This window comes from Miniopterus schreibersii, assembly GCF_964146895.1.
Source record: "Miniopterus schreibersii genome assembly, chromosome: 6".
NCBI classification, from domain to species: Eukaryota; Metazoa; Chordata; class Mammalia; order Chiroptera; family Miniopteridae; genus Miniopterus; species Miniopterus schreibersii.
In genome coordinates, this window is record NC_138107.1 from 26,980,060 (window position 1) to 27,004,079 (window position 24,020).

Sequence of the window (24,020 nt, forward strand, 5' to 3'; positions counted from 1 at the left end):
AAATATAATGGATAATAAGTGTTCTTTATGTTTCATAAGATATTTTTATGCTTTATATATTAACTTGCAGATTCAAATAATATATACAGTTTTTGTAAATAAAATCTAGTTTCTTAGATTCACAGTCTTAGATGTGGATTAATTTAGTGAGCAGTGCTTTCCAGAAAGGGTATTAAAAAACATGAGGAACTTTCTCCATTAACATTAAATAATTGTATGAGCCCAATAAAAATATAGCACTGGGAAAACTTATAGATCCTCCCAAAGACCTTTTCACTCTCCCTCACTGTTCAGTCAATAGATTCAATTATCAAAAATAAAAGAGATTCTTTTTTACATTTAATTAATTTCCTCATATTTTAATTTTAAACACAATCAGAACAACATTGTACCCTGTAGCCATGAATATTTTATGATTTTTCTCAACTAGTATTCCAAATTATAAACTATCAACCAATTAAAATAGATTGCATATTTGACCTTTCCAATGCATTTTCTTCTGCTTTCCCATTGCTATGCCCTGCTAGCTCCTATTTTATAGACAGGTTACATTAAACTGTACTTTCAATGCAATAAAGTGCTTGGTAGGGGATCTATGCTAATTTAAGAGTTTTTTGGTCTGTAGCCTAGTAAGGATATTTAGCATTCACATCAACTAAATGAAATAGGTTAGAAATGATCTTTCCAAAGTCACATTTGTCAGAAATTTTTCAGAAAGGATGTCATGATATGAATGCCAGATGATTTTAAAATTATTTCCCAAAATCAAAAATAAAAGTTTTTATAATTTTTATTTTTATTACTCAATTTTTAAAATTTATCTTTATTGTTGAAAATATTACAGATGTCCCCTTTTCCCTCACTGACTCGCTCCCCTTTTACTTCCCCCACCACCGGGCCTTTACCATACTATTTTCTGTGTCTAGGGGTTATGCCTATATGCATGTAAGTTCTTTGCAAATTTTTAAATATTATCTGCATATACAGAACAACTTTTATTCCTACATAGGGAGAAATTATTGGAGGACAGAGGTGGGGAAGCAGTAGTAATCAATCAAGTGTCCTTGTAAAAATTAATTTGGTTCAAATTAAGATACAGTTAGTTTTATGGCTCAGGCTCATTCTTACTAATTCTCAGTAGTCTAATTTAGGACCATAAACTCAGAATAAATCTGGAGCTTACTATTCACATTATTAAAAGTGCAATTTTAATGTAAGTTGTATTCTGATAAACATACAGCCACACATTGTATACTCTCTAGCCTCTTCCTACTCAAACTAACAATAAAATCATATTTCACCAACCTATGACATTGTGCAAAAGACCAAAAGAACAAAACAAACAAACAAACAGAAAGCTGCTTCTTGTCATTTTGTCCTGTTTCCTGATTGTCACACATCATTCCTCCCCTTGCACAGGTTCCACATCTCTTCTGAACATTACTTAGGCAACAAGTTGATTTTCAATAAGCAAATATTTCCCTTCTAGCAGTTATCTCAGAGAATTTTTTGCAAGCAGCTATCAGTAATCACAGTATAAACTCCGTGCCAATACCCATTTGAGGCTGTTTCTGTGACCTTCCATGTATTCTAAAAGATATAAACTGGTTCTGTAGAGGTATTGACCCACAAATGGGGAAAGGCATGATACACAGCAGTTTCAGGTATGAAATACCTTTAGTTTGGAGCTTTCATCAATACTTTGGAGTTGCAGTGGTACCTCGGTTTTTGAATGTCTCCGTTGATGAATGTTTCAGTTTATGCCCCTAAACCCTGAAGAAAATGCTTCGGTTTTCTAAATGCCTCGGAAGTCAAACATGCCACAGGGCTTCCACTGACGGCAAAATCCTGAGGCCTAGCTGTCAGCTGTGGATCCTTCGGTTTTCGAACATTTCAGAACTCGAACGGGCTTCCGGAACAGATTACATTCGGAAACCGAGGTTCCACTCTATTTTCTAAGGAAAAATTCACAGGCTAACAAATGAACACATATTTACTTCTCAATAACGGTCTAAGCTGATAAATCAAGAAAGGAAAAAGATCAAGAAAACAAAATATTTTTAAATTGGTATTTCTTTAGGCCACAGTTGATTTGTTAAATCAATGTGCTTTCTATTAGTCTAATCTATTGATTCCAGGATGAAAGTGGTTCTTATTTCTCAAGGTGTTGGAAAGCCTGTGCCAGAATGAGGCATTCTCACAAGGAGAAGACAGAGGTGCCCGCAAGGTAGGGCTGCTAGATGAAACAAAGAAAAGAAAAGATACCCAGTTAAATTAGAATTTTATATACAAAATGAATAACATTTAGAATAGGTATTTCCCAGATTTGCATATGCTTTTCTTACTGATATCATGCCCCGCTTCAGACCTATTAAGTCAGAATGTCTGGGGGTGGGGGACTAAGGCATCTGTTTTGTTTCAAGTCCTCTTACGGTGGAGAATCACTGGTCACAATGATTATTCATCAAACCACCTATATAATACATTCGATGGCAGTTATGCAACCTCGGCCACACAACAAATCCAGAGACGAATAAACCTCAGCCCTGGTGCAGCGTCAGCCACGATAGTCTTGTAGATTGAGGATTGCACCACGATTTTCCACCTCACCCCTTCTCCACTCTGCCTCCCTCTTCCTACACTGAAGAGCAAGCTACAGGCCCTACCATCCATTTCATTCCCTCTTGCTCCAAGTCATCAGGGAATGTGTGCAAAAATTAAAATAACGCCTATTATAAAACTGTTTAACCAATGTGTGAAAATTTTAATTTCCAATACAATGGGTATTATGTTTCATCTCATAAAACATGAGATGGTTGAGAATATTGTAGACTGTATAGAAAATCGACTATGACAGGAAACCTAGTCATCTGCGCCTTGATATGCACTTAACTTCTTGGGCCAGTTTTATCAAATGCATCTGAATATATTAATTTTCAAGATGAAATAAATGTATTATTAAGACTACATATAAAATATAGTTGTGAAGAGGTGAGCTGGGCCAGTTCTCAATTATACATGATTTTGTTCAGCATTCAGAAATATAAGAAACTAGTAGGTTTATTATCATCCACTAACAGCTTTAGTATTAACGATTTAAGTATATTATTCAAATTATCTCTTTATTATTCACTAAAGTCAATTTTAAAAATAAAACTATATTTATGCCCTCATTGTATATCTAAAATTAGTATATGCATTGTTCTGATACATGAACATAAATTATAAAATGTGTCTTTTGCAGATGAAGATCTGAATTCAGCATTATTTCAATGTCTATGCCACTTAAAAACATATGTGTGTGGTCGAAGTCTACAGCAGAAAAAACGATTACTGTGATTTTCTAGCTAGCCAAGGCTTTTGCCTTTCATCAGAGTCATTGAAGGCTATCAGAAAATTTAAAAATCTTTAATAATTCCAAGTGTTCAACATTCCAAACTCTTAAATATTCCAAAAGTAGGTTTGAACTTTCTGCATCTCCACTCTGCTTTAGGAACCCAAGTTCAACCAATAGTCCCCAAACGGACAACTGTAATAAAGAGAGAAATTCTTGAAGATACAAATTATTTTTTATAACAGGAATTTAAATACAATATCATTTCAAATTTTTCTTTGCGTAATAAGAACATTACATCTATATTATCTTCCAGAGATTAGATACATATTTTGATCTTCACCATAAACTTTGGTTTTATTTATTTGGTGAATTTAAAATATGTATGAAATATTTATTATATCAATACTAAAGTTGTTTTTAACATTCTAAATATTATTTGTGATATTTTCTTAATTGACAATTTCTAAACTAAATTTTGCCTATTTTTTATTCTATTATCATTTTGGACTTTGTTTTCCATATAATCAATTTCTACTTCTGTTGTTTATTACTTTTTACCTTTCCTGTAATCTCTTTGAAGTTACTCATTTTTAAATTATTGAGATAAATGCTTAGTTTTCTAGTTATATGCACTTATATTTTCTAATATGTGCTTTAAAGAATATAAATTCCATTTTCTATAAATATTATCTGTATCCCAAAATATTTAAAAAATTATAATTTTTATTTTGTCAAATTTTAAGATTTTTTTTAAGTCCTTTTTTTGTCATAGACTAACATTATTGCACTGTGGCCAATAACTGTGGTCTACTTTACCTACTTATCTTGTTTATTTCTCTCTTCCTAGACCATAAGCTCCCTAACTGCAAGACTTTTTGTCTACTCTGTTCATTGTAATATCCTCTGAATCAGAAAAGAGCCTGGCATATAATAAACCTTAATAATTACTTCTTGAGTAAATGATTTAGGTTCTAGAAGTTTCAGCTGTTATGGACCAGTTTGTAAATTATTACTTTCTTTGCTTGGAGTCCTATAATAAATGATGGTGTAAATTCAAGCCATTATATACTTTTCACACAGACTGAGATATTCTTTTTCTTTTATTTTTTTAAAAAAATATGTTTTTATTGATTGTCTGACGAGAGAAAGAGAGAGAGAAGCATCAAATGGTTGTCTCCCCAATGTGCCCAGAGTGGGAACCAAACCCATAACTATGGTATGTGCCCTGACCAGGAAATGAACTGTAGATCTTCCAGTGCGTTGGATGACACTCAACCAACTGAGCTAGAATGGCCAGGGCCAGACTGGAATTTTCAATTTATCAAAGTTTTTTTCCACCTATAGTTTTGTTTGGATAGTTTCCTTAATATTAATATTATTCAGTTTTGGAGTGTTAACTGGTTCTAGGTTTCTCTTTACACACTTCAGAATTCCTACAGCAGTTTAGATTTAGACCCATAGATTGAGTACCACCAAGTAAGAGTTTCTCCATTCAAACACATTCTTTTTTTATCATCATGAAAATACTGTATTTATCCAAATGTAAGACTGTTCTTAAGGTTCAAAGATGAACATGTTTCAACTTTTGCTGGTCCTGACGACTAACATCGCATTATAATACAACAGCTGTCAGTATGGCCAAAGCCACAGTCCTTTGATAACACATTTTATTCAATAATTAATTATTGCACTTTTACTATTTGTCATACACTATTTGTTACAATGTACTGTGCTAGTTGCTGGAGGTATAGAGCTACAAAATCCTTGCCAACATGGATATTATTTTCTAATAGGGGAGACCATCAAAAAATGCAAAACCTGGTTAACTCAGACATAACTCAATCCTTCAAAAATATCAATAAACATTTTAAGAATTCCTTCTGTATTCCAGTGCTGCAGTGGTCAACAAAATACAGAGAAGTCCTGCTGTGTAGGAATAGAGGCACTGAAACCTGCAAATCGTTAAGTAAAAACTACAACAGGTGTGGAAAGCAGAGGCTGAGAGAGTAAGAGTTTTTTAGAAATTCTAGCAGAATGTAACCAGGCTTTTACAATGAGCACAGCTTGCTACTGCAGATGTTTTATCATGGCTAGACTGAGCTTTTACCTTGAGACTTTCATATTTTTTACTGGTTCGATTTTCTGTTCCTATTAATCATTAACACTGGGGACCCCACCAGATCATCTTAGCTGACCTCTATTTACTGCTATGGATTCTATGACTTATTCCAGTCTCACCTCTCAGAACATCTGGTCCGTGTCTTACCTATAAATCGAGATCCCTCCTTCAGAACTTTAAATGTTTTCGTCAACATGATTTTTATTTTACTTTCCCTTCCCCAAGGTCCCTGACCTTGGCATAGTGGACTATGCCTTGGTTGTAAGTTCAGCCTCCCTTCTAGTGGGGCCACTCCAATGACAAAACTTGGGACTGATTCCCAGGTTTCTCTAACCTCCCTCTGAAGAGACGAGATCCTTTTTATTTGCTACCAAGGTTTGCTAACTTTAACTCTTGGCTTTCTGTTACTAGTTAATCACAGTCAGCTTTTTGTTATCTGTATTTTAGAGGTCAATAAGATTTGGCACTAGCATATAACTCAATTGCCCTTGATATTAGTATTTCTCTTATGCTTTTCAACAGTTAGTGGATTCCTCCTTCACTGATATACCATTGTAATTCACCACCAGAGAAATTTAGATAAATTGACCACTGCCTTCTGCCAGGGTTATCTATTTTCCAGTGGTGGGGTCCTCATTACCAGCAGGCAGTAGGTGATTAACTAAAAAACAATTCTATCAGATATTTTGTCAGGAAACTCCTGACACAAACTATCACAGTTTGGGTCCTTTATTTCATTATCAGACGTGATTGCTTGGGTGGTAGAAGATTTGAAAATCATTTTTTCTATGATTTTAAAGTCATTGTCACCCTAACTTATGACTTCCAATATTATAATTAGATTTTTTACTGATCCTTTGTACATTATTTTATAAAAAACTTTTTAGAGGTATTTTTTGTTTTCTTCTATCTTGAAACATTTGAAACTATATTTCTATTTTCTTTTTTATTTTATTTTATTATTGTTTAAAATATTACAGATGTCCCTTTTTCTCCCCAATGACCCTTTCCACCCCGTTCCTTCCCCCTCCCCAGTCCCTCTCCCCACCATTGTCCATGTCCTTGTATTTTCTTTTTATTTCTACTTTTCTGAAAAATTAAAATGGTCTTATGTTTTAATTATTTTTTTCAGGCTCTTGTTGAGCCCTTTCCTATCTACAAATGGACTTTAATTGTTAATTTTCTCCTCCCTGTCATCTCATTTTGAAAGTACTAATAATCAGATATAGGATCATCCAAAATTTTAAATATATATATATATATATATATATATATATATATATGTATGTATATATATATGTATATATATATCTTTATTGATTTCAGAACGAGGAAGGGAGAGGGAGAGAGAGAGATAGGAATATCAATGATGAGAGAGAGTCATTCATTGATCGGCTGCCTCCTGCATGCCCCTGACTGGGGATCGAGCCCACAGCTCAGACATGTGCCCCGACCGTGAATCGAACTGTGATCTCCTGGATCCTAGGTCGATGCTCAACTGCTGAGCCACACCTGACTGTGTTAAAAAATTTTTATTAATTTTTCTCACCTTATCCTCTCATTTAACTTCTGTGTGTGTGTGTATGTGTGTTTGGAGAGGGGGGTTGCTTTCTGGATAATTTTCTTAATTTTACCATTCAAACTTTCTCCTTTTCAATTTCTTCTATTATTTTTTAGCTTCCAAAAGCTCTTTTAATGTCCTTTAAATTTATTTTTCATAGCATGCTGTTATGTGGTTGTTTTAAATGGATGAATGTGTTGCTTGTCTCTCTAAGGATATTTATTATTTATTTGAAGATTTTTTTTCTGCTTCCTGCATTGCCTCAAATTCCTCTGAGTTCCTCTTTAACGTTCCTTTGTTTGATTTCTTTATGTTAGAAGATTTCTCCAGACATCTAGCGATCCCTCTTCGTCTGACTCTGAGGCACTAAATTTCAGATTGAAAGTTTGTTGAGCAATTGCAGAATTTTAAGGGTCAGATAAAGATTAAGGTCACTCAGGAGGGACATGGATATTTCATTAGTATCTCCAATAGTCAATATCTGCTTCCCCAGGGAGGGAAGACTGATGCTGTCTGTAGCCTGGAAATTATGAGCTCAAGCGCCTGTGATCTGGAAGCTAAGTAGGAGCAGGGGTTTGGCACTCACCATTTAGTGTATAGACATTCATTTTTCCCCAGTTCTAGCATGATAGTCTCAGCTTTAGTTGTGTTTACTGTTCACAATTCTGAATTACTTCAGTTTAACCTTTTTAGAAAGTAAGTTTTCAGTACCTGCTTAGGTGCGCATGTGTAGGTATGTTGTGTGAGACAGAGTTAGAAGGAATAACTGAGTGCTTGCAAAGGGGAAATATATCCAGCTGTTTCTAAGAATTTTCCCCTTTCAGCTCCATTTTCTAACGTATATTCAAAGGGAGAAAGTGCCTCCAATTCTTCATCTTTTTAATGGTTCTTCAATGGCAGTTAGACTACTCTTTCGTTTCTCCCACTATAGTCGCCTACTTTCTCTTGTCTACAAAGTTAACAACAAATTAAAAGCGTTCATCATTTATTAAGCATCTTCCCTCTTGTGACATCTTGTCTTTGTCTCTTTGCTTTATGTAATTGTGCCTTTTAAAAAATTCTTTATATGACCCTGGCCAGGTGGCTCAGTTGGTCGGAGCGTCATCCCATACACCTGAAGGTTGCCAGTTTGATTCCTGGTCAGGGCTCATGCCTAGGATGTGGGTTTGATCCCTGGTCAGGGTGCTTATAGGAGGAAACTGATCGATGTTTCTCTCTCACATGGGTGTTTCTTTTTCTCTCTCTTTTCTTCTCTCTTTGAAATCAATAAAAAGCATATCCTCAGGTGAGATTTAAAAGTATAAAAATAAAAATAATTCTTTATATAGTTATTTTGGTGGTGTTTGTGGAGTTTGCTCTGGTAAAGACATCCATTCAATCTATGATACAAAGCCAAAAGTCCATAATCCCCTCAGAAGATGACTGCAAATCTCAATCCGTCATCCAGCGCTCATATCGTTATTCAATAACTTCAATTCAATCACAGTAATGTATCTCCAGTCAGCCCACTAATCTCCATTCTCTACGCTACTGTATAATTTAAAGACTCAATAATATTTGACCTGAGTTACACTTCCAATCTTGCCCTAACCATTCTACAACTGAAACAAATGCAGTATCTTTCTAAAGTATAGACCTGACTATCATCCTCTTCTTTACTAACTTTTCAAGTTTCTCACATTCCTAAGAATAATCTCTAAAGTTCTTAGTGATGCACACAAAGCACTTGACACTCTGACTTTCACCCACCCCCTGCACTTGTATTCCATTCAAAAGCCATTTCTCTGTCTTTCCCAACCAGCAGTATATGAACCCCCCCACACACACACAATGCTTACATGCTCCCCCAATATCAAGCTATTTGCATTTCTATAAATGATCACACATTTCTTTCACACTGAACGACCTACTCCCAATTCCTCTAACAAAACTCACGTCTTTCTTCACATTCTCAATATAATAGGTTAGCTGTAAGCCGCACCAAGACATTTCTCCTGATTCTGTATTACAGAATATATCTTCATCATACTTCCCAGTTAGCCCAAAGTGCCATTTACCACATAGCATTTATTTCTCTCTTTTCACTTCTTCTTCTAAACCATGTGCTGTGTTCCAAGCCCAAGATTTTAAGCTCTTTAAAGCAGCTTGTATATTTTCCTGTATTCAATTTTAATTCCTGCCACACTACTTGGCACATAGCCAAATGCTCAGCAAGTTCTTGAGAAACCAATATACAAAGACTACTATAAATGCCAGAAAAACCTAGGAGAATGTGAATAATCTTTGCTATGACTAGTTTTTTTGTTTTTGTTTTTTGGTGGAAGCAACCTGTCACTTGCTGTGTTCTTTTTTGTGGTTTTGTTTTTTGAAGAAGCTACAACTAAAAAATCCTGACACAAAACAGTGAATGAATCATTTATCATCACATTGATTTTTTCAGTAGACTTTTTTTTAAAGAAAAAGTTTGTCCTATGGAAGAAACTAAAGGGGATATTTTCACTTTGCTTTAAAGGTTTTACAAATAAAAACAATGAAATGAAAGGTACAGGTTTTATGTTTACAGTCACAAAAAGCATTGCAAAAATATGACAGGAACAGTGAAATATGGCCTTTAAATATATTTTCAACTTCAGGAGTATGAAGGTATAATAATTTTTATAGTATTTAAATGGTGATCCAAATTAAATGTGAATTATAAAGTCATAGCTTGACCATAAGACATGAAGAAGAAAAATATGGGTGCCCCTAATTATCAACTAGCAATCTTCTGATGCACTACTAGAAAGAAGATAATATTTTTCTCATGATGATTATTATTATTTTATAATTTGATGATTTTAGTAAACACTTAAGATTATTTTTAATGACAAACAAGTGTACTGGAAAGGAATCTATTTAAAAGCATTTTCTAATAAAGCTTTGTGGCAATGAAGCCAAGATAAATTGTAATAGACACTGCAGCGAAGATTTTAAGTAACAGCAAAATCATCCTACTTCAGTATCACTAAGGCAACATGTTGACAAAGAAAACAAGAACATCATCACATTTTATTCCCAATTGCTTCTCACCACTACACAAGGCTTAACTAATAAAAAAGGTTATCATTTCAAAGATACCATTGCTGGTATCATTTTGAAAAGCAAGGGGGGAAAATGGCACATGATCCAGAAAAAAATGTTGCCTTTATCATTCGCTTTTATTATTTATTTAATTTTGCCTTTTTCTTAATAGAAGAAGAATGAAAATGGAAGAAAAAATCATACATCTACACTGTTTGAAAACACCTTCTGAGCTATATTTTCAGATTTCGTTTGCAAACTTATGGCCAATATTTTACATGTGTTTTTACATTCTAGAAACATCAGTTTTGCTTATTCTTTTTATGTTCTTTATTTCTTCTTCCCTGCAAATAATAAATGTTGAGTCAATATGTTGAACACCTAAAACCAGTATTATACTATAGGTCAACTATATTTTAATAAAAAGTCAATTGAAAAAATTAAGTATTTTCTCCTAAAAAATGTCTAAACAGAGTTTTCATGGATTAAAGCTTTTCCCATTTCCCTGCCATCATAATCCATTGTTTTGCATAATGTACAAAAAACCACAATGTACATAGTCCATTTTAGCCTAAGACCAAGAGAGGTACATAAAATTTACGAGTCCTGTAGGAAACTTCAAATGTCACTCTGCAAGAAAAAGACATACTGTCCAGAGGCCTTTAAGTTGGTAAATAAATGTTATTAAAATAACCATAAAATAACCCATTTGGTGTTCATTCATCAGACCTAAAATCTGCTGTTTGTGCACCCCACTATCCCGACAGAGGAATATCAGGTGCTGTGTGCCATACAGATTTTCTACTTCTTGCTAACTGAGAAAAGTAAATATAAACATGTTAAGAGGCAACTTCATGACCAAGTAAGACTCAACTGTACGAGGCAATATGTTCACGAGTTATGTAGAATTAGAGCAGTATCTTTAGAAGTTATTTGGACACGAACTTGTGGCCAAAGAGGAAACTTAGAAAATCTGCTACTTTGAATTGGTGATGAATTAATGGTTAACAGTAATTGCAAAAATTTTGTCTTATTTTTTTGTTGTCTTAAATCTATATAAATGTAAACTGATAACTATAGTTAATTGCTTCAAATACTACTAAATGAAATGTCTGTCTAGTTTAAGACCTATTTTAAGGGAAATGCTATTCTCATATTCCACCACTTTGCATTGAATTATTTTTAGAATATGATTTAAATAAAAGTAAACATAAAACATGTCAAGCACTATATTCATTGTTTTTATAGAACTGTATGACCAGAGCAAAAATTTGATACAGCACTCACAGAACTACAAAATTATTATTTAATTTAATAAATTTTGAATTAACAGTAATTTTAAGTGAAGGATGACATTGTCTGCTGAATTATATCCACTATTCACAACATAACTGTATGATTTATTCACCATCATAACCATGCACATTCTGTGGAGCTCAGCCTGTGTGAACTGCCCTGTGCCTTGTGATGACTCAATTCTCTCACACATTTGTGCATTCAAGTTACAATGAAATTTTCTTTTGTCCTGATGTGATATAATGTCAGGTGGATATCACTTGGCTCCAGTTCCAAATATAAATAGTAACCCTATCTAAATTATTTTCCATTAACCTCTGATGACAAAAGCAAGACTACTGGGCTACAATGTGAATGGAAACAGAAACGTGTATGTAAGTCAGTACTTAATTACATGTTCACAATCCAAATAATTGAGACATAATTTGGGTTCTTTGAAATATTGATAAATATTAAAATTAAAAATCAAATGAAGTTAAGATTGTTACTGTAAAGTAATTTTAGACATGAAGTACATGTCCATGGATCCTACTGTAAAAAACACTATCAAAGATGTACTATCAGTTATAGATAACTAAAGTTAAGCAACATAAAAATAGATGAGAGTTAAATTTTAAGCTTTACAATAGTTTTTAGCACTAAGGTGAGATCACTTGCCTTTGAAAAATCAACAAAAATAATAGATATATAATTAATACTTAAAGTGCCAAAACACAGGGATTTCTAAATACTTTCAGGAACCAAACCTATTTTTAATTCAGCAAAACCACTGTGTGCCGATGAACAAAGAATTTATTTGGCATAGTGAGCTATTAAATGTAGACTATTTGAATAAAGAGCTACAAAGGATTTCTCTATTATATATATATAACAAAGGATTTTTCTCTCTATCTCTGTATCTCTCTCTCTCTCCACACACACACACACACACACACACACACACACACACACTAGAGATATTTATTAATTGTGATCTCAATAAAACTTGTGGAGATCTGCAGACCTGTAATTATGCTGAAGCAAAAAATGTGTTCTGTGGACATCTCAGAACTGATGTGTGGAAGTCACTTAGCTAATAAATTAGTCTGACTAATCTTTCTACATTTGCCTTGCTACTTATTACTGTGTGACCCTAAAAAGAATGCCACCTCCTAGTACTAGTTATGAAAATAAATGGTATGAGAAGAACCCAACAAAGAAATGGTTCTTTACAAGAAAGTAACTATGTAAATGGCTTAAGTCTTGCATTTACCAGTGTAAAACAGTTAATTCTAATTTTAACTATATTTTCCTACTTTCTTGGGGTAAACTATATAATAATATTTGCAAATTAAACTCTAAGGAAATGCTTGATATGGTCTCATAAAATTTCCAGAGGTAAATACGACCTTGGGAATGCCCTGATGTGAAGAATCTTAAGTGGCCAGTGGACAATAGGAAAGCATTGGGCCACTTTAGGAACTGAAAATAGTGTTCAAATGTATTTTTGAAAATTTTGTCTAAATGTGGTTTTAATAGACGGTTATGAATTAGCTGTTGCAGATGTAACTAGACCCTGTAGTGAACCTGATAAAAAATACATTAACTTTGATAGATATTTTTCACTTTATTTATGGTCTCAAGTTCAATAGCTCGAGTTTCAGGAGTCCATATTCCAGTGAACATCTTTGCTCACAGTTGGAGCCTCTTAGCAGTCCTGGATGAGATCCTCACATATCACAGATCTAGTTGTGTATGAGTTTGTGAGAAGTACTTGGTACTTTATCTCCTTAACTAGATAAACTGACCCCAAAAGTTATTTTCTAAAGTATAAATTTGATCATTTCACTCTCCACCTTGCAAGCTTCTAAAGGATGCTCTCTCATTGTTAACAGAATTAGATCTAAAGTCCAATAGGCATTTTTACAAGCCTCTTGAGGGTGTGGCTCCTTAGCATCTTAGCCACCCCGTTTTGTTCCAGCTCCGTTATATTTTTAATGTGACAGTGAAATCCTTGTGATCTGCCAACCCGCATGTGGTTTCACCTTTCCTTGCTTCGCTTTTGCTTCTGCTTCCGTTATCAAATGTATCAGTGCTATTAATTTGTCTTTTAAGACCGAAGTCAAAGGATGACATCTACTTTTGAAGCCGTATAGGACCCCTCAAACACAACCGGGGTCATTTTCTATTTTATTCCTTCATCGACGCTTTGTGTTTGTTGTGCTTTGCCTTTACACCCTGAGTTACATTTGTTTACAGATTTCCTTAATAAACTGTTTATTCATTTAAGATAGGCATCTAATTTATCTCTATGGCTTTAGTATAGGCCAGATTGTAAACACCTAATATATTTTGTATAAACAGATGAGTTAATTTTGAGAAGATATTTAAAGTAATAGATAGTATATGATGCAGTACATACCTGTGCTATTCTGAATATATGTAATGAATACATACAAAAGCAAAGTGAATTACTTTCTATTTCTAAAGACCTTGGAGAGAGTAATAATTCTCTTTCTCTGTCTCTCTCATTCTGTTAAAAACACACACACACGCACACCTACACAAACTTTTATACTCATATTTCAATATAAATTACTCATAAAATAATCTTCAAAAATATTTGGGAGAAGTTTGGAAAACTTTTATGGATAAGGTCAAACACACTCCTGCTTTTTAAATTAAAAGGCAAGAAGAGTTTTCAGCCACAAAAGAGTTTGGTCTACAAAAAGCGTTGCTGAAGAACTAGAACGTGCTGTAAATGTACTGAAGCCCTGACCTGTACAGACATAGTAATCCCACTGACAATAAAAAGTATGAACACTTCTTTCCCTTGCTGCCCAGTGTTTTTGATGAAAAAGGGCTATCAACCTATACTGCAGAAAGTGACATTAAAGTTTAATTCTAGCCAATCAAGTAGGCAGACATCAAGGCTGCCACTAGTTTTTATTGTGGACGAGATGGAACTTTCTGAAAACTTTTTAAACCATTGCAACAAACCAAAAATATTATAAGAGCCAAAAAGAAATATTTCCAGCTTTAATTTTTCTTCATTATTCAAATATCTGTGTAAGTAAACTGTAAAACATAATCAAACAGTTTACTCAGCATTTTTTGCAGAGCAACATTTTATTTATCTTTTTTTATATTTCAAAGTTTAACCTTTCTCTTTTATTTAATATTGTAGAGTCTGGTCAATCTTTTGCATTAGCACTGTTACATAATTAGGCAAGCCAATGAAATTAGTGCATTAATAACAGAAACATATAATATGGAGTAATTCCTTATAGTAAAAGTTTCCTTATCTTTTCCGCTTAAAAAAACAAAACAAAATTAATGTTGATAGAATTTTTTTCTGTCAATATAAACAATTTATCAATGAAATGTAGCTATCATTTGAAAACCTAGCTGCAAATATGAATTATATATTTTGGAAACAATGACCAAAAATCTAAATTTAGAACATAACTTCTACAATTTCAAAAGTCAGATTAATCTGTTATAAGAGTCACGCAGTGAGCACAATAAACTATTCAGCAGTGTATAAACTTCACTTTCTTTTATTCCCTACCATCTGAATAAATCTCTTTCTAGTAATGGGATATTTATTCTATTATTAAAATGAATAATTTTACCTCAAATTTTATAACTTTGAAAATTATACGAAATGCATCTTTACTTTTTGAAGGGTATTACTTTCAAAAAACATCAAAATATTTTTTTAAAGAAATCATGATTTTAAGACCAGCAGTTAGTTGAAGGGATTGAATAATTGCATATTTTCTTAAAATTTGCATTTGGCAAATTTTCATAAAGTTATTTTTTATACAGTGAATGCATTATTTAAAATAATTTAACAAAAATATATTTTTTAAGAAAAAGAAGTGTGAAACTGGTCATCTCTCTGCTAACTCAAACACAAATTAAAAAACACATCATTCTAAGAGGAATTGCTAAATTACATGCACGGAAAAAATATATTTTTATCAATTCTTGCAAAGCATATCCTACACAGATCATGAAAAAGATGGAATGCCTCAAGCCCAAGTTATTTAGATATATTTTAATATATTCCTTGGTATGTATCAATTTTTTTAAAAGAAAGAAGCTGCTTATATTGATGTGGATCTGGGTTACAACTGACTAAATTTCTTCCTTAATTAATTGAACATTCTATAGCAATTTACACATGGGTAATGCTCTTGTTTTAATTCTATGTTTATGTGTGATATTAAAATTCTTTTAAAATGGAAAGAATAATATATATCAAGAATTATATCATAGATTGATAATAGTATCTACAAAAGAATAAACATGCTATAATACTTTTATTCTAATTATTTTATAACTACACATTTTCTAATTGTTTTATGACACAGATTGGAAAGGGGAGTTTAATGAGATGAGAGAGGTAGAAATAAATATAAATTACTTCATTTAACTAGTTGTTGAATAGAAGTCTTCCATATAAATTATATTTATCTATCTCATAAATTCCTTGCCACAGTTGATGAGGCTGGATTTAAACTATACTATTTAATAAATGAGGAAACTAAACTTCAAAGAGATTAACTGACTTGTTCCAAATCACATAAACAGTGAAGCAATTAGGCTTTGAGAGTAATTTTTTCTGTCTTCATGCTCCTTCTAGATAATACTTTCTTATCTGATGGAGCAAATCCTCTATAAATGCTGTAAGATAGCTAACAAGTTGTCATGATAATAGAAACAAGAAGAGAAATATGATTTTATATTATCATAATTTATAGAATTCATTTTAATTGCTACATCATTCATATTTTATCATTTTTATATTACTAAGCAATCTTAACTGTTATTTCAAAGTTGAAATATGGACTTAAATTATTTTTAATGTCACCTTAGTGAGCACCCAGGTAAGAATCAGTTATGTGCCAGTTACCTATATGTAGAGAGATTTCATGTATGTATGCATAACATATCTGTGCATGTATATATCTTGGCTACTATAAATAACGCTGCAAGGAACACAGGGGTCCATGTATTCTTTCGAATTAGTGTTTTTGGTTTCTGTGGATGTATTCCCAGATGTGGTATTGCTGGGTCATAAGGCAGCTCCATTTTTAACTTTTTGAGGTAACTCCATACTGCTTTTCACAGTGGCTGCACCAGTCTGCATTCCCACCAACAGTGCACAAGGGTTCCCCTTTCTCCACAACCTCACCAACACTTGTTTTTTTTATTTATTGATGATAGTCATTTTACAGTTGTGAGGTGATATCTCATTGTGGTTTTAATTTACATTTTTCTGATTATTAGTGATGATGAGCTCCCTTTCATATGTCTATTGGCCATCTGTATGTTCTCTTTGGAGAAGTGTCTATTCAGGTCCTTTGTCCGTTTTTTAATTACATTGTTTGGATGGGGTTTTATTTGGTGTTGAGTTTTATAAGTTCCTTATAAATTTTGTAGATTAAGCACTTATCAGATATATCAGAGAATATGTTCTCGTATTCAGTGGGGTGTCTTCTCACTTTGTTGATGGTTTTCTTTGATGTGCAAAAACATCTTAGGTTTGATATAATCCCATTTGTTTGTTTTTCCTTTTGTTTCCCTTGCTCCAGGTGATATATCAGAAAAAAAATATTGCCTATGCTTTTTTTCTAAGGTTTTTATGGTTTCCAGTCTAACATTTAAATCTTTAATCCATTTTGAGTTTATTCTTGGGTATGGTGTAAGAAGGTGGTCTAGTTTCATTTTTTGCACATATCTGTCCATTTTTTCCAACACCATTTATTGACTAGACTATCTTTATCCCTATGTATGTCTTATCTTTTAAAAAGTAGTGATTTGATCTTACTTGACAGGCATTTTGAAAGACAAAATATAATACAAATGCTTACCATTGATAATACATCTTTACTTATTTACTTATTGAAAGACAAAGTATTATCATAACAGCCACTAATCAGAAGAAAATGCAATGCATTATTTTTAAAGTCAATTCCAAAGGTTATACAAAATCTGGAAATACACAAATTTTAATGTGATTGTACTTTAATGTTTTATTATGATGTTTAATGAGTAAAATTTTATTTTAAGTGATTCAATTTATTAATAGTACTTGTGAAATATGTAATCAATTATTTAAAATGTAGTGATTCACTTAATTTGGAGAATAATTGTAAAATGTATAATTTAGCAATCACTGCAAGGAAATTGAAAATTCCTGTGATTGATTTTAAAGTGTAAACATTGAAAAATATTTAGTGATTAATTATAAAGATTGTGATGACTCAGAGGGTCATGAAAAGGAGCCCTTATTATTATGAAATTAAATTGAAAATAAATAAGGAAATATAATTTTACAACTGAATATAGCAAAAACACCTACAAATTTGATGAATAAAATGTATACATTTAAATTAAAATTCTAATTATTAAACATAACACTTTACATATGACAATCAAAATAGGTTCATATTTTAAATTGAGTCTCTTCATATTCTGAAGCAACCTGCTAAAACAGCAAACACAATGCTCATATAGTAGACCTAGTAAGGAAAGTGGGTCCTCCTTATTTGCAATACTTTGTAAGACAAAATAATGGAATTTATTTTTCCTATAAATAAATTTCTCCTATTATTTTTTAATTTTTTAATTTTTTTATTTGTGGTCAAAAGTTTATTTTTTGGATAGAGTAAAAAATAAGTTGTTAATTTAGAGTATACGTGGTCTGAAATTTCTGAAATATAATCTCTAAACTTTCAATAGAAAGACCCCTAACTGTGGCTATCCCAACACAGATGTTTTGTTCCAAGTTATAAGGCCAATAATTTGCAGCAAAGGTGATCTATGATTGCTGCAAATGGATTGTTGTAGAATCGATACCCTTAACCTGTAAACCTTCTAAGTTACCTACAATTTATTTGGCTTCATTCCTGACTTTTCTATCCAAGAATATAAAGAAATAGACTCTAAGCTTCCTCAAGTGTGATGCGAGGGGCTCAGTTTCTTACTCATCTCCGATGTTTCACTTAACAATATGTGATGGCTGCTGAGATGCTGCAATGAAAAATTCATTGGAGCTTTGGATTTTTTACAAAGGGAAGATCAAAGTACGGCATACAACCTTAAGTTTATCAGTCTTTTAACATGACACATTTAAGAGTATGAACTAATTATTGCTCACTTCATGGCAGAAAGTGTAATGAATTTAGACGGGTGAGAAGGGCAGGAGTGAAGTAGGCCAGGTGTATGGAGGCAATGGGCGAGGAGAATTGAATTTGAAGAGAGATCAGAGTGAACCCGCATTTGAAACTGTAGGGTGCAAAGGCGCTCTGCAAAGTGAAAGGTGACCACCAAAGAAAAACTTGCCCGAACAGGATTTCACAAATTAAATACAAAGATAGGTATCTTCTTTGTGTGTCAGGGCATTGTTTTATAAACTGCTATATTCTTTATGATCTATATGGTGCAGGAGGAAAAAAAGTTATCTAAAATGTTTTTACTTATTTGTATAGTCCTCTGCCCTGTGATTCTAATTTGAATTTTACTGTAATTTCAACATAGTTTTATGGTTTAATAAAACTTGCACACATTAAAATGCTATTAAACTGTTACACGTGGTTAATAATACTGATAGACTTCTGAGAGCAGTTATTATTAAAACTGAACAAAGTCGTTAATATGTTTAATCTTTGAACCAGAATATAAAATACAAAACAGATGCTTAACTGCAACTGGAGAATAGTCATATCTGACTATATGCTTCTTCTCTTTTTAACATATTTATATATTCCCGTTAAATTTTGTATTTTAAATAGAAAGTATTCAAATGAAAATAAAAGAGCAATGCATTGGATTCTAATATTGATCTGCACACTGATCATGACTTTTTGGGCAGGTGACAGAGTACAAGCCTCCTTAGGCCTTTGTTTCTTCATCTGTGCAATAACTAGGTTACTAGGGGTGATCTCTGTAATCTAGCTCAGCCCCCAAATTTTATGAGTCAAAGAAACATTGACTAGAGTTTAAGACTAGAAATGCAATAAGAAGATTCTGTGTCTTCTGAACAAAATAAGATTTTCATTAATTTTAAGCAACAAATATGGTCTGTATACACCCCACAGGCTGGATGTTCCCCACCCCTGGTCTAACCACTGTGCTGTACACCTGAAACCAATACAAAATAATATTGGAAGTAAACTGTAATTTTTAAAAAATTAAGTAAATTATGGTAATAGAATTACTTGAATATTGTAATTAATTCTTTCTTTTTTTTTCAAAATAAAACAAAACACACAGAAAACCTTGCTTTCAACCTGTAATTGGGATATTATTTGGGTTTCTTTCCAAATTGCAATTCTTTGATCCCAAATACTAAATACTTGTTGCCTCTTATTGCAGCTTTCTAAAATTTAATTTAATTTTTTAAATTTTAAAAAAATATATCTTTACTGACTTCCAAGAGAGGAAAGGAGAGGGAGAGAGAGAGATAGAAACACCAATGATGAAAGAGAGTCATTGATCGAGCCCACAACCCGGGCATGTTCCCTGACCGGGAATCAAACCCCGATTGCCTGGATCCTGGGTCGAAGCTCAACTGCTGAGCCATGCCCAGCCAGGCTCCTTGCAGCTTTTTAACTTTAGGTAAATACATGTTTTTAAGAGTAAGATTTTCTTTTTTATTCAATTGTAAAGCAAAATAGGGATCAAAACAATATGTTTGATATAATTTTTTCAATAAGGAATTATTTCATTATTGTTTAAACAAATATATCACAGATTAATCCTTGACCCACACAAAAACATGATGATTTTACTTGCAAATCTTTCCCTGCCATGAAATGAGTTTTCTTTTGTAAATAAGCTGTCTGAGGACTGTGCTAACTTGTCATCAACTCTGAAGGCTCCTCCCTCACTCACTGTGCAAGTCCTGTAGAAACTGAACCTCCCAAGGCACTTAGCATTCAGACTTTCAGGGACTTTTGGGAGCATTGAATCAGCAGTGAAAATTTTGAAGACAGATGGCTCTTATTTAAATGAAATTTGAATAACCATGTAGCAGTAATGAGTGTCTATGCTGGTCCCTGGGAGATATTCCAGGAAAGGAAACAGACATCTCAGTTTGAATTCTATTGACTTCATGCTTTAGGAAAGGTCAGACTAACTATCTCGTGGGCAACAACCCCTAAAAGAACATTCTATAGAGTAGCTTTCATTTGATTTAACAAATACTATCTAGGTTGAAAAAACATACATTTTAGTTTTAGGTTCACTTATTTTTTTTTATTCATGGGTTTCCATAAATAAAATCTTGATTTATTACATTGTATCTACTGTGAAGAAATGCCCAATTTGCTATTACTGACTTAATCCAGGCACTGATTAATCATAGGGTTCCTTGCAGTGGTCAAGTGATCATTTTTGTCATTTTATTTTACGTAATTGCTATTGCTATTAGAAACATGTTTACTTTTTATACTTTATCAAACCACCAGAGTAAAATAAGCAAAAATCCATGCTTAAAAATATAAAATACAAGAAAGATCACACACACACACACACACATGCACGCACATATATATTTTACAAATGAAATGGGACATTAGGCATATGTAACAAAGGATAATAATTGTGTCATAATAATACGTAGCCTGCATGGGCTAAATAAAAAGATCATAATCTTGGGTTTATGTGAAATTAGCATCCATGCATGTCTTACTATAAAGATATATGCCCCAAATAAAATACCACACAAACGAAAATTTAAAAAAAGACAAAAACATTACATAGATGAACAAAGAAAATATAGTTGAAGCAGTATTGACTATACAGCAGAACACATTAATAATTTAAAGACAAACACAGGGTAAAATATATGATAGAAATAATAGATATACTTTACTATTAAATAATGTACCAAATTATGACCTTTCAGTGATTTAAGATATTTTGACAGAAACACAATTATCCACAGATTTTAACTTAAAAACAGCCTCTCACAAATCACACTATAATAGAGAAAAAAAAGTAAAGTGTTTGGTGTTTTTCTACTTAATACCCAGGTTCAATTAATATTTTACAAATTGAACAGATAATGGCTAAGTTTTCTCAAATGATCAACCAATTATATGTTACATAATTATAAACAATAAAAGTAATGAAAATTCATCTCCTAAGAATTAAAAAAAAATCTACCTTAAATAATAATTGATTAAAAAATACAGTGACTGGTTAATTTGTTTTTATAAATCTTAATAAATAATTTTATTTGTTTTTAAGCTCTTAAAAGTACAGTATAGCAGTAAGAGAAGAGAATATCTGGTTAAGAAGTAAAACATAAATGTGAACTATTTGTAAATCATTTATGAGGTGAATAATTAAGAAAATGAATAAGAACCCAATTTGGGGAAGGAAAGGAGACATGAAACAATTATAAAATATGGGATGATTAAATTCAGAAGTTATACATGGGATTGATATGTATATATGGTATTTGGAAAAAATATCAGCAATGCTTTCTTAGAATTATTGATTTTAAATCTGTGATTACATTTTAAGATGAAAACTTACCTTAAAACTTAGTACCTTCAGAGTGCATTACTAGAGGGATGTTCATAAGCTTGTCTAAATATATATTTATTTAATTGTAGATAAATAAACACTTACCTGCAGAAACAAGTGTGTCCAGATTCATCAACACAGATCCCTTCATTAAGACAGAGGTCCATATTCAGTCCACGCTCAGCACAACTTATCTCACAATATACACCAGAGCATCCACTTGGACAAATGCAAGTAAAGCCATGGTCTGACTTCTGACAGAAGCTTTCATTCATGCAAGGGATTAATATGCAGTCCTAAATTAAGAAATAGAGAATCAAATTTGATTATTAGTGGTAAGAGTAATAATTTCATTGAAATTTTATATTTAAATATTTTTTAAAAAATTCAATATGAAAGCTTATCTGATATTTCCTTCCTCTAGTAACTAAAATATGTTTCTAGTAATAAAAGGTATTCACCTTTATCACCAGAAATACTCTGCCAAATGTTTTATTGTTGAATTTTGCGGGGAAAATCCTTTATTAAACTTTTTGTAAACACGTACCATTTACCAGGCTCTCCCTATTTTTTTCCCACCCTGTAGCACCTGGCAATCTTCATTCTACCTCTGATTCTATGAGTTTAACTTTTTTTCTTTAATACTCCACATATGAATGATACCATGTAGCACTTGTCTTTCAGTCTGGCTTATTTTACTTAGCATAACACTCTCCAGGTTTATTAATGTCACAAATGGCAAGATTTCCTTCTTTTTTTAAGACTGAATCATATTTTATTGTACATATAGATACTACATTTTCTTTACACAATCATCTGTCAATAGAGACTTAGGTTGTTTCCATATCTTGGCTGTTGTGAATAATGCTGCAATAAACACGAGACTCCAGATATCTCTTTGAGATAATGGTTTCATTTTCTTTGACTATACACCCAGAAGTGTGGTTGCTGAATCACATGGCAGTTGTATTTTTAATTTCTTGAAGAGAGGAACATTTGCACTGTTTTTTAATAGTGGCTGTACCAGTTTACATTCCCACCAATAGCATATAGGGGTTCCTTCATCAACATTTCCTTGCTAGCATTTGTTGACTCTTGTAGTTTTGATAATAAACATCTTAACAACTGTGAAGTAATATATCATTATTTGGTTTTGATCCGCTGCTCCCTGATGATGAATGATGTTAAGCACCTTTTTATATATTGTTGCCATTTGTATGGCTTCTTTGAAGAAATGTTAATGCAAGTCCTTTGCCCATTTTCTAATTGGGTTATTTGTTTTTTTGCTGTTGAGTTTCATGAGTTCCTTATATATTTTGGATATTAACCCTTTATCAGATAGGTGGTATACAAATATTTTCTCTTATCCCACAGGTTACTTTCACATTTTGTTGATGGTTCCCTTTGCTGTGCAGAAGCTTTTTATTTTATATGGTCCCACTTATTTATTTTTGCATTCATATCATGCATCAAATGGAAAATTAAAGATCTGTCAAAATCACCAGTCTCTAATTGCTGCCATTTTCAATGGATTGTGCCTTTGAGTATAAAACTCAAGTCATGCTTAAAACCAAGATGGTAATCTTTTATACTCACCCAACTGATAGAGTTAAATGTATGTTTTTATAAATTAATGTCATTCTGATATTTGTTCTACCTTTGCTGAAAATGTGAATTCCTTAAAGATACCCAAAGGCATCTAGTAGACTTGGTGCAGGTACTGCAGTTATTTTTAGGGAATGTAACTGCAGAATTCCACAGGGAATGGCTTGGAACAACATGTTTCTCTGTTATCCCTATGGCTGGGTATATATAGAATGATTTATTAGAAAGCATTACATAAACTAATTGAATTATATCTCCCATGGGCAGAAAGAAATAGTTTTTAGGCTGCCAAAACTTCCATCTCTGGGGTTTACAAGAATCTTTTACTAAATTAATTAGAAGGCTTAATGGAAAATACAGAAACAATTTCTTTTAAAAAATCAAATTGTCACTTAAAGTTCTTGATCTTTCTGGTTCAAAAATTAAGGAGGATGCCTTTCCTTATGTTCATGACCATTTATATTACTTTGCTATACCCTATTTAATATAATAAAGTGCTTCCCAAGAAGAATTCA

The 24,020-nt window shown here is 32.5% G+C and overlaps 1 protein-coding gene across 1 annotated transcript in view; it reads right to left on the bottom strand.

The window, feature by feature from the left end:
- The window catches only part of EYS (eyes shut homolog), a gene marked incomplete at both ends in the record, with an annotated part of 1,105,706 nt that overhangs the window by 659,803 nt on the left and 421,883 nt on the right, over window positions 1-24,020 (bottom strand). Inside the window, 1 exon segment of the mRNA XM_081140616.1 lies at window positions 22,006-22,196. Coding sequence (XP_080996742.1) covers window positions 22,006-22,196 — 191 coding nt within the window.